Source organism: Telopea speciosissima, chromosome 10, assembly GCF_018873765.1.
Source record: "Telopea speciosissima isolate NSW1024214 ecotype Mountain lineage chromosome 10, Tspe_v1, whole genome shotgun sequence".
NCBI classification, from domain to species: domain Eukaryota; kingdom Viridiplantae; phylum Streptophyta; class Magnoliopsida; order Proteales; family Proteaceae; genus Telopea; species Telopea speciosissima.
In genome coordinates this window covers 60,585,412-60,597,975 of record NC_057925.1, presented here as the reverse complement: position 1 = coordinate 60,597,975, position 12,564 = coordinate 60,585,412, and the positions used below count along the sequence as shown (strand labels likewise).

At 38.0% G+C, this 12,564-nt stretch overlaps 1 protein-coding gene and 1 long non-coding RNA gene across 2 annotated transcripts; both read right to left on the bottom strand.

The window, feature by feature from the left end:
* On the bottom strand, positions 1 to 6,935 carry LOC122642659 (zinc finger CCCH domain-containing protein 14-like). Its single transcript, XM_043836199.1, has 3 exons — positions 6,636 to 6,935; positions 5,460 to 5,520; positions 1 to 930 (listed from the first exon to the last, which is right to left on the bottom strand). The coding sequence occupies exons 1-3, from the start codon at positions 6,718 to 6,720 to the stop codon at positions 171 to 173; spliced, it is 906 nt and encodes a 301-aa protein (XP_043692134.1). The 5' UTR covers positions 6,721 to 6,935; the 3' UTR covers positions 1 to 170.
* A 2,817-nt stretch (positions 6,936 to 9,752) lies between these two features.
* LOC122641457 lies at positions 9,753 to 10,316 on the bottom strand. Its single transcript, XR_006329907.1, has 2 exons — positions 10,191 to 10,316; positions 9,753 to 9,949 (listed from the first exon to the last, which is right to left on the bottom strand). It is a non-coding gene; the product is annotated as an uncharacterized LOC122641457 (long non-coding RNA).
* Positions 10,317 to 12,564: the final 2,248 nt, after the last annotated feature.

Here is a 12,564-nt window from a genome sequence, read left to right as displayed (position 1 = left end):
AACCTTGAAATCTTTACTACCGTTAATAGTTGTCAAATTTTCTTTCCTCTAAAAAAACTGCTCATCATTACCAATACTCATACCGGGCTCTCACAACTACAATATAGATTTGAAGAAATTGTCGCCATCCATAGGAAAATGCAACGGAGGATGAGAGACGAGAAAAGCACTCACACTGCTGGCTTACGAAGATCGTTGGCTCCATGAGCAAAGTGGCAACGATCACCAAAAGTGCATGATCCCTTAGCAAAGTTTTCACACAGCTTTGTCTTGAAATTGCTTGCTGCTGGAGGAGGTGCGGTACCTCCAGAGATCTTCATGGCACCAGCTGTTGAACCAATGTTTACAATCAACTCCCTTACCATAGCACTGGCTTGCTTGATCTGATCAAAGGTTCCCTCCAGCTCAATGTTTCTCAAATTAGGATCCGACTCATGCTCTCTAATAGCAAGCTTGGCACCAGTGAACCGACAAATCTGCTTTGAGTTGACACCAGCTTTTCCAATGATTGCTCCAGCAAGGGAAGCATCCACGCTGATCTTGGCAGTAGCGGATGCACCAAAGCTTGCTGCAGCAGAAAGACCAGGTGGAGGCGGCTCCACTCGCCCTCCCAACCTGCCTGCCATCGGCCCCATCATTCGAGGGTCATCATGTGAAGGTGCATATGGCTTTCCCAGCTCCCTCTCACCATGGGCAAAATGGCACTTGTCCCCAAACTTACAACCTTCTGCAGAGTTAAACTTGTTGCACATACGAGTCTTCACAACTGGTGAATTACCATCAGGGATGGATGGTGGGCCCACTGGGTTTCTTGAGGGGGGAGGTAAAGTTTGGTTGCCACCCAAATTGGTCATCTGCGCGACAGCATTAATGCCACCTGGAACATAGTGCAAGAAGTGACAGCCTTCACCAAAGGGGCATCCAGCAGTACTGCATCCAAACCATGATCCAATAATTTCAGAGCCCATTGGGAGAGAATCAAATACAATAGGTGTCTAGTCAATCTTTGCAAAATAATGTGCATAGGTACGAAAATAAAACCAAATATCTTTTAACCCTACATGAAGCAGCCGCACAAAAAAGGAGACTCCCGCATTTCTAAGCTTAAAAAAATAGACAAAATACCAAAGCAAATACCACATTATTAATAACAGAAGCGGAAAAAAGTTTGTCAAAACCGCTCAAACAAATTGAAATCAACTTATCAACTTAAACAAACAAAAGCACAAATAATGAGTGTGCTATACATGAACATTGTCTCATTAAATAGTTGGTTTTACGAGTGTGTTGCTCCGTTGAATACAGAACTGGTTGCATTGGACCAACATTCATGTGAGAACCGATAATAGTGGGCAAATTCAATGCTGAATCCCACCCATCCGAGGACAAACAATTATCTTTCATATACTTAATTATGTATGGACATCATAGTCTCTACTATGGTCCTTCACCCTCTCCAATATTAAAGATTCACAAAAACTAAAAAATACATCCCCAAAGGTTGGAGTTCAGAACTCTCCCAAAAGCCAATCTATCAACATCCATGAACTCCTTAAGAGAGTAATGGTCCAATCCATAAAGGGAGTTGAAACATTAGATTCCTTTATTTTCTTACCTCAAAACACCAATCAGAATCTCTGAATCACAGAAATTACAGCATAAATACAAATGCACAAAAACGTACATCAAAAAGGAGAAAAAAACTGGGAAACATCACCACAAGAAACCTAAGCATAATGCCTGAAACTAAAGTCCAAGAAACATAGAACTAAACAACCTATTAACAAAACAAGAGTTGCTCCACAAGCTTCTTCTAAACCTTCTCCAACAATTTAATACATCACACGACAATCAATGCAACTTCCTTAAAATTTAACATATTGCCAAGTAATATATTGTCGTGTTTTATTCAATACATAGGAAATGGTTAACGAATGCCATGTCCAGCAAAAGCATCATGTTTATAAATTATAATTCATTGTTCAAAAACTCGTTTCAGTCGGCCATTTCGATGACTAAAATTACCAAAATGCACCGAAATTGGCAAACTTTGGCCAAAACAGTGCATATTTTGCCTACAATGTAGACACGACCAAAATTTACTGAACTGACAGTCTCTCGACAAAACTGTACATTTTTATCAATGATGTAGACATGACCAAATGACCAAAATTTACCGAAATTTCTCCAAAATAGTGCTGATTTCTTGATTCGCCTGTTATTTTGTCTTGGCCTGGTCAAAATCACCGGAATTTTTGAAAATTCGGGGAGTTTTTGAACTATGTTATAACACCAGATTTGTTTTAGCAACTATCATTCAGTCACAAAACTAATATTTAGACAAAGCATCTTGTTGCATCATTTACTCAAAACTACTTCAGAGGGCCAACACAAATGGATTTCAGCTAAATGTAATAAGAAATTCCATCAGCTCTACACTACCTAATGAACATGGAAGAGCTATGAATCTCAGGTTATACCATTTGTGAGCCCCTTCAAAAGGAAATCACAAATTTAACAACTAATCTGGATACCGCACACATGAAATTATTTTTCAAACCCATCATGAACATTACCACTACACTCGTAGAGAGCAGAAGAACTGAGATATAATTGGTCTTCAAAATGAGAAGATCACTCATCTGATGAACACTAGCAAGCAATGCAAGAGTCTTAAGAAGGCAGAAGAGCTGAGATAAAACAGATAATTGGTCTTCAAAACAGAAGATCACTCATTTGATGAACATTAGCAAGCAACACAACGGTCTGCACAGGCATATTAAAGCAGCAACGCACCTTATTACTTGCATAAAACAGAGGATTGGTCTTCAAAACACAAGACACAGCATTATCAAACATTGTTACTTGCATTTGGTTTCGTTTCCTTTTTCTACTTTCCCCCTTCCATCATCTTGATTCTCAAAGCAATGCTAGCAGTCATAAACTTCAGTATCAATTCCCCCCCCCCAAAAAAAAAAAAACGTGTACAGGTAGACTCATAGGACCCTTGCTTACATGTCAAGTGTCAGCCAAATAGAGTTTTGAAGCCCAGGGCTATGGGAGAGTGCATAGTAGTGGTTGGATTACTGTAGGTGTGCATATACATACATGGGGATGCATGCCAATAGAGGGGCAAGCATTGATAGAATCAGGCCCTGAAATCCGAAACGTGGCTAATCCAGATCACATCCTCTCTATCCAACAGTCGGGGAATTGCGGCCAGTGCCTTTTCTTCCTATACTTATGAACGTCTAATTTGACAAATTCTCAACAGTAAGGATAGATCAAGTAAATAGCAGGCATACTCACATAGAGGCACATATACTAGTAAATCAAGTCATAAAAAAAAAACGTATCATTTTACCCAATGAGATTAATGAATAATGGAGTTTATTTCATAACTTTCAAATCATAAATTGCAAAAAATCCAGCCCATATAAAGCAGTGGCTTGCAAAGAACGACTTAATATAGGGGTAAAAGCATCTAGATAAACGTGAGAGGCATTGCTTAAAACGTACATGTCCTCGAGATGCTTTCAAATGAAGACACACTACCCACCCCCAAACCCAATTGGACAAGGCAAATTTTTGACAAAGATCATAGCTTCTGAAAAAATTACTTCTACCTGCACCCACATTTTATGTCAATGCTTACCCTAGTCACATTAATGTAATCCCTTCCCACGGAATAAATTATACCCTAATCACGTTGATGGAATCCCTTCCCAAGGCATAAATTATACTTCCCTTTACAGCGAATAAAATTATACTTTCTAGTTTATAATTAATATGCCTATCGTAAAAGTTTTATAATCAACAGAATTCACATCAACACCAAGCCATTCTAGACTTCCATATTAGCAAGAATGACCAGCAATCTTAAAAGTTCCAAAATGTAAAGATAAAACTTATTTTTTACCAGCTCCTACTTTTTCCATGTAACTGGAAGGAGGCTTCAATATTTCCTACCCACATCACTGGTACATAAGCAGCTAATTAAATAAGCAATAGATATACTACACAACACCCTCACACAGTCTTGGGTGTCAACGGTAAACTAAATCATTCAATGCAAATATTTACAACAAATCTCACTACATTTTAAAATCTTGTAAGAGTCTCAGATATTTGTTATACATCCACTGCCACCATTGGAAGCTTATGCTCATACATTTTAATCTGGAACACAATCTTATGTTAAAGAAAACTTTGTTGTTGTCCACAGAAAATAGCAAGGATCAGCAATATGTATAATATAAACATTACAGAAAATACAATTGGCATGGTACCAAATGTAATGTGCAATCCAGCAACAATCAAAGGCTGTTGCATATTAACAAGTGCACAGAATCTTCTGGATAACAAAGAAAAAATAAAAATAAACCAACCAACCACAAATTTCTTTGCCTCTTAACAGAATCATCACCATTCTTAATCTACATGATATATCATCAATATGCTATAATATGCACTTCCATCTGACACATAGCATCTTGGAGCTCAAATTCTATAGATGAGACATCTACATCACCCCGAGTCCAATCAAAATTAAACTCAAAAAAATTACATGAAGTAGCAAAGGTGGCAATGCTCAGGGCAAGGAAAAATATACAGTAATTAATATGATAACAGCTTAGATTCATAACCTAACAGAAGTCCAATCTACATGGTCCCTACATTATAGTTGTGCTAATTATGTGTCCAATACTCGTCACTGGGTTTTCTTTTTATAAGATAAGTATCAACCCTCCACTAGTTTGAAAGCTGAAAATACAGGGAACAAAAGTAGTGTAAAAAACCTTCTGCATTTGCTAAAATCATTAACGGTATGAAATGTGCAGATACTAGAGAATAAAGATTCATAAAGAAATTGAGGCATTACCTTTAACCAGTCTCACACTTCGTCATATTAAATAAAATACAAATAGTCAATGTGATAAAAAAATATATATGTATTGAAGTTTTTTTCTGATCTTGGTGTCTATTACCTGAAGAACGGAACTAATCAACGTTCCTACCTAAATCAACTAAGTCTGTTTAAGCAGTGGATCAAATGAATTGAGAAAACTGTCTCAAACCACTAAATCTGAAACGCAAATAACTAAATTCATGTACCAATTATTTAAACCATACGCTACAAAATATAACCATTATATAGAGATATCCTTCCATCCCAATTGAAATGATCTTGATCTACAGACAGCCTCACACGTGATTATATACCACACTGCTATTGTTGATCAACATGTTATCTGAGTTCAATCATCTTCTTTAGCCGGATTAGAGCACATGAATGTTAACCTGTGTAGCAACTTAGATGTCCAATTCATTAGACTTGGATGACTGTTATTGCTTATGAGAAAGGTAAAATGAAATTATTACCAGAATTATATAGTAAGCATTAAAAGGAGATAACATTGAGTTTACAATATTTATTTTAGATAAGTTAAGATTAGAACCTGAAAAACTTGGTGCATGGCTTCGATTTGCTTCCTATACCAGTTGGAAAAGACTCCATTTCTGTTCCAGAACATTAATTACTATTCTTCAGTTAAAATTTCAGTGAGTTTTTAATCTGGCAACTTCAAGAATATTCAATACGAAACTTTATTTAACATTATCGGCAAATTTGACCTTTTCTACAATTTAACAAATATTAATATTCAACAGAAGGGAAAAAATAACCACCGATTTAGAAGGCAAAGGCCATCCCGTTTTAACCCAAGTTACAAGTCCACAAAATTTCCATTAAGCGGCGTAAATATGATACAAATAATAGCTTTGACCCACCACATAAGGCCCCAAAATCGTGGTATACAATATAGAAAAGCAAGTGTACTTTGAAGGTTCAAGAACTTTTTTTTCCATGTTGGATTCACAATCTGATAGAATTATCTCCAAACTTTAGGCCTGAAGGTTTGAGTCTTTTCAAATGATATAGTTCCATTCATTCATTGTTTATGAAATAAACGGTGATTAAGCCCTTCAAAGGTTTTGGGTTTAAGGTACGGCATCAAACAATTGGACAAGGGCAAACAAGTGGACATGGGCAAACGACAACAATAAATACTTGCTTCCCCGTTTACCATGTTAAAGTCTTAGAAAAGGAGAACAGTGTTCCTATATTTAATATGCATACATAGGAAACCGATAGAATCTTGGAGCTGCAACAGAAACACATTAGTCTTAACCAAACAAAAATATAGATATATATATATATACCGACGAGGATAAACAGAAATCAAAGACCGCAAGCTATGGCCAAACAGAATCTAAGCAGTCAATAACCCGTACACACAGATTCAAGTCACAAAGAACCTCTATCACTCGAAAAACTTGAATGCTCCTACACCTCACTCAAAAGGAAATCTAAAACTCAACACAAAAGAACTAAACAACCAATGGATCTACGAACACCACAAATACTCCCAACATGACAAATAAAGCATTCTTCAGAAGTGAAGAGACCTAAATACTAAACTTCAGTCACTTGAAAAGCAAATCCTGGCAACACCAAAGGACTTAAAGCAGCAACCAGAAAGGGAATAAAAAAAAGTGAACCAAAAAAAAAAAAAACTGAAAACCCTAACCTTACAAGCAAAAACAAACAATACAAAGATGGAAGAAGCACGAACCTTGCTTGAATCTTTTAGGTCCTCCATTGCCATTGAGAGCAGCGCCCGGTCTCCCCCTCTTACGAGCAGGTCCAAAATGATCCATCTTCTACCAGCACAGATCGAAATAGAAAGAAATCGAACAAAGAAACGAATAAAAGAGAGTACGATAGAACTGAAGCCACTACAGGAAGTAGGGAAAAACGCTAAACCCTACAAAGTAAGAACCTTAGAAATAGAAGGAAGGGAAAGGCAAAACCCTAGGGTTTGCAGGAGACGCAACGAATGGAAGAGTCTCGAAAAGAGAAGACCGACTTGATTGAGGGGTACATATATTATTAGTTGCAATAAATAAATAAATAAATAAAGCCAATGAAAAATGATTTGGAATTTAGGGTTTAAATTGGATTTGCTGTCGTTTGAGTTGGCACGAGTCGGCGTATGATGCGAAGCTTTTATTACTCTTACGTTTTACGTCACCGAATCACTGGACATCGTTTACCAACAAAAATAAATTTACTGGAGATCTAGTGGGTTGGGCCTGGACTGGATTTAGAGGCCCATCAGTGATCGACCCACACAGGTTAGGCTCGAAACGGGCTTGACAGGTAAAAGCCCGATACAAACTGACCGGTTAGTAAACAATCATACATTCCAATTACAAGCTATATTCTAACATAAATTCCAACAGCAACCTTAGTTCTATGAAAAGAAGATTAAGGCAGTGTTTGGTATGCATCCTAAGTAGATTTTGCATTTTTGGATGATAAAAATAGTTGTTTTTATCGTTCAAGAATGCAAAATCGACCTATAATATATTCCAAGAATGCATACCAAACACAACTTAAGATTTGCCAGTTCAAATCAAGGACATAATCAAGTATTTGGGATTCTATCATACATTCCCATTACATACCGAAATGATAAGGGGGAAATTAAAATTTTCAAATTGAGAGATCTTTACCAAATGAATCGATGCTCTGGTGGAATGGTGGTTTCGAAATCCGAAGAAAAAATTCCCTACAAAATAACATTCACCCCAAATTACAAGTTGACATCAAGTTCCAAAAAAAAGCCTAATTTTCCATCGTTCCAGGGTTTTAATTCGAACAATGGCAAGATTTACAGAAGAACGAGGACCAGAGGAAAAGAAGAAGAAGAGGCGGTAGCAATACTCACTGTGTTGGGTAAGACAACGATAGAAGGCTCCTCAAGTTCTATCATACATTTCAATTACATATCGAATTAAAAGGGGAAATAATTGAAATTTTAGGTTTTGAGATACCTACCAAATGAATCGATGCTCTGGTGGAATTGATTTGAAAAGGGTTCTAATTCCCTCCAAAAGTAACATTATAAATAAATTACAAGATGATATTAATTTAAAAAAAAATACCTAATATATGGTTTTCATTAAAACATTGGCATGGTATACAAAAGGAGGAGGAGTAGCAGACGAAAAAGAACAAGAAGAAGAAGAAGAGGCCATAGTAGTGATCACGTTCATCGGTCTAAGTTAGGGTTGTGTTGGGGAAGACGATGGTATGTGGCTCCTCAAGTTCGTCGATCCTCTACACTTTGCATCTTCAGAGTTAGGTTGTGTTCAGCAAAATGTCGGGCTTTTATGGATTATTTGTCCTCCTTTTATGATTCCGAATCACGAAACATTTTACAAATGTTCTGTAAACATGTTCCCAGAGCATATTTGGAGCCAGTTTAATTCGTGGGAGCATGGAATTAGACTGGATGCACCAAGTAGAATTTCACTCCCAAACTACTCCCGTGAATCAAAAAACACTGAAATCAAATTTTTTCAGAGTGTTACCAATCAATGCCTTACTTTTTACATCACTGGAGATCTAGTGGATTGGGTCTAGACTAGAACTGGAGTCCCATCAGTGATTGACCCTCATCGACGAGGTCGTCTATGAGGAGTATGGAATTTATGGTCCTTTGGGTTAGACTGTCAAATGTTGGCCCAAGTCAGTAGGTTAGCCCCAATAGGGCTTGAGCGGTAAAAGCCCGAGACTGGACCAACCATTTAGGAAACGGTCCGATGCTAGGCCTAGCCCGGCGGGTGCCCAATTGAGATCGGCTAACGCAGTTAACTTCCTTTATATAAGCCCATTTAAGCGCATTTAGCCTGATTATAGGCTGTTTATGCCTACATAAGACTCGTTTTTAGCCCATTTAAAGCTTGATTAGTTTTATTACCCACTGCCCAATTATGGACCGATAACCAACTGATCAAATAGAAACATGTCCATGCTTTGGCCTTTGAGGCCCAAGTACCTAAACGGTTTGTAACAGTGCAAGTCCTTAAATTGGTGGGGATTGATTAGGCCCAATTGAATCCAACTGGCCTTACCAGTTGACAACCCTACTTTAAGTAACTGTTTTTTTGATAAGGAGAGATTTTACTGATGATAAGCATGTGTAAAAACTTGTTAGATGAGATGCACATTTTATAGTGGGTCCACTCATGTAGCATGTTGGTCCTTGGGGCCTATTTTACGGCCAACATCCCAACCATCGGGTGTTGCAAACAAGATTTTAATGTTTGTTCTGCTAGTCCCACCTTATCCCTAATTTATGCAAGGTTTTAACTTTTAAGGCTCGCTACGGGAACGGCCATGTTGGTAACCGCTGATTATTGACTGAGTGACTGGTGATTGTAAAAAAGTTAAAAAAAAAGAGAGAAATTACGTTAACCAACCGGTGTTGTACTGGGGCATGTACTTGCGCCCAGACATAGTCCAATGAGAAAAGATTGACATTGCCCCCTGAAAAGACGAAAAGTACCAGGGGCAACACGGGTCTTTTCATGTTGGACTGTGTCTGAGTGCAGATACACTCCCATGCATAGCAACAGTTAGCTTTCCTTTAGATAAACCACACGAATTAGTCATTTGTCAAGTTTCAAAAGCTAAAATCATTATATGATACTATTATTTGAATCTTTTCCTTAACCATCTAAATGCTAAGCAAATCATAAGAAAAAAAATCTCTAAAGAGAAACCACCTTCCTTATCAGTGGAGAGAATTCTTTGACCAAATTATTCCATATCCGAGGTAATATGGTGATGCAAATAACAATGAAGATAATGACGATTAGGTTGGATAAAAAAAAAAACAAAGGAGAAGAACTTCCCCACGTCTTATTCCTATAAATTGACTGATTCAGTAGCAACAACAACCTTTCCTTTTAGTACATTTGCCCCCCGAGTGTCCACCTTGAACACAAAACACATTACATTCATTGTCCGAAGGGCATTGATGTTCACAATACTGATCTTTCTTCTGAGCAATCTTCCTTGTCACTTTCACATCTCCCCCTACACAATTAACAAAATTAAATTTGAGAGAGAGAGAAAAAAAGAGAGTTATTGAGAGGTATCATATTGGTGTATCGGTATCAATCGATTCCAATATCGATCTAGATCTTCTAATTTAGAATTAGACAGATCGATACGGATCTACTCAAGCAATATATATAGATATCAATATCAATAGTGACCGATATCATGAATTAAAACCTACATACACGCAAGAGAGAGGGAGAGAGTTACAACTTACAGGAGTGAGCAGACGATACGATTGCCATGACAACAAAGAAAATGAGGAGTGTAGAGACAACCTTGGACCCCATTTTTCTTCCCCAACACAGCTCTTCCATTCATACAAGTTGATTACAATGCCAGAGTTCTCCTTATATGGATTGAGCAGAGGGTGAAAAAGTCATTGGCCCTAATTTTAGAATATAGTAGCTGGTCACTTTACTTCTTTTTTTTTTTTTGTTTTGTTTTTTTGGGGTAAAAACTGGTCACTTTGCTAACCTTCTCTTTAGTAGAAGTAACGGTTGACTAGGAAGCACATGTTACATGTACATCCCTTCCTCCCTCATTATTCATGCAATTTGGATCCTCTCTGTTGCTGCCTGTGCGACCGGTGTGCAGCCTCACACAAGCAGGGCAAAATGACCGCCATACCCATTGCCCAAGCACTTTGCCTGGGTGAGGCCCAGGCCCTGCCTGTGTAAAACTGTACGTGGCCACACGGGCAGACGGCAGTAGAGGATCCCGATTCATGTGGGCTTCACTCTCTCTTGTTAAATATACCATTTTGTTATTTACTATTGGTTTGGCGAGCAGTGTGTTCACGTAGATCTCACTCTCCCTTATTGATATTGATACCTTTTGTATCTGTGTTAACGTCAATTTTCTCTTTAGCCCACATAGTTTAAGCCAACAGAGTTAAGGCCCATTCACTTGTGGGCTTCTGATATTTACCGCATCAGCGTGAGACTTTGTGGACCAATGGAAGCCTTTGGCCTACATTTTGTCCTATATAGGGTTTCCCAAGGTGTACGGCAGGACAACCTCATTTAATTGGGCTGGAATATGCTAGTCATTCTAGCCCATGGGCTACATTAGATTTTGGTTGCACAACTGATTCAGATGCGCCCAGCCAGGCCCAAACACAACCTTATCTGTTAATGGAGATAATTAGGCATCTAATGGGATAGAACATTTTTCTATCGCGGCAAAGATTAGTACGTAAATATACTCATTCTTGAATGATCAAGGGGTTGCTTTGGAGAAGTTCAAGCTCAAATTTTAACTTCCTGATGTGGTCTTTCCACATAACCAAATTCAGTCTTATTCCAGGATTTAAGGTTAGTTTGAACAACCTTTAGTTTCTGACAAACCCTAAATATGACTAAGCCAGTATGAAAGCATTGTCATTCCTTTTCAATTTATTTATTTTTTTTACAATTGGGGTGAGTCATCAACATGACATCAAATCTAAAAGACTGAGAAGCTTTGAATTTGATCAGGAAAAAGTACCTTAAGGACAATTGGATTGAAAAATGTTGTCTATGGATATCTTTTACCCTATGTTTTCCATTTTCAAATTTATTAAAACTATGATCCCATGTGATTTATGAAGTCCAAGCCCAAGCCCAAGCCACTAGGCACTAGTCCTTTGAAAGGATTGTTGAAAATTCTACCAAAAAAAAAAAAGGATTGTTGAAAATTGAAGGGAGAATGTTCTCTGTGCCGCAGCGCAGACTATGCCTAGGCACATGGACAGTCTGTGCAGGGGGTAGGGTGGTCATTGTGCCCACCCCCATGTGCCTGGGCGTAGGCTGTGCTACGGCACAGAGAACAACACCCCTTGAAATAAAGAAGAGAGACTCTTGCTGAGATACACACAAACGCGCACACACATACTCTGTAGCCATTAATAATTGCGAACAACACCTCAAAATCCTCACAAGTTTCCCACCCCTTTTTATCCGTCAAACGAAAGGAGCCTAACTGAGCGTGTGATTCAGGGCTTAAAAACCCAGAATCGGGAAACCCGGATCGGAATAGGCTTGTAGAATGTAGATCAATAAACTGGAATCGGGATCCGTCGATCCGATCCAATTTTTAATTTCTTGTGTGATTTGTTTTATTAATCTCGACACTCCCAAAGCTTAAGTTCAAACAGTTGCAACTAAAAGTTTTGCAAAAGTTTCAATCCCAGAAGAGCTACAGAGCCTCGGTCTTATCGAAACTTATATATATATATATAGTAGTAGATCACTAGTTCTTTCTCTCTGATTGCTTGCTTCTGAAGCTTTGAGCTTAGGAGAAGATAATCGCTTTAAAAAACGGGGGCTGCTGAAGATTTCCTGGACTTTGACGATAGTCGATAGCAGCCGTTTCATTCCCACAGAGGTGAGATTTGGGAAAAAATGACAAAGGGTTTTGAGCTCTTGATTTTGTTCGGATAAATGTGCTTATGATTTCTGTTGATCTGGATTTTGTTTAATGTTTTTATTGTTCTTCATGTGCATTCCGTTATTCGAATTTTTTTTTAAAGGAATATTTCGTTGCTAGATTTGTTGAATGCTGTTGTTCTTTGGATTTTAAGAATAAATCTCCACGACACGGTGCAGATT

Bases quoted from the DNA above. Each gene is read 5' to 3' on its own strand.
- LOC122642659 (XM_043836199.1), bottom strand. From the start codon at position 6,720: ATGGATCATTTTGGACCTGCTCGTAAGAGGGGGAGACCGGGCGCTGCT. The intron at 5,521-6,635 runs GTTCGTGCTTCT...GTTCTGGAACAG, and splicing joins ACCTAAAAGATTCAAGCAAG to AAATGGAGTCTTTTCCAACT. The intron at 931-5,459 runs GTTCTAATCTTA...GTTTGGATGCAG, and splicing joins CCATGCACCAAGTTTTTCAG to TACTGCTGGATGCCCCTTTG.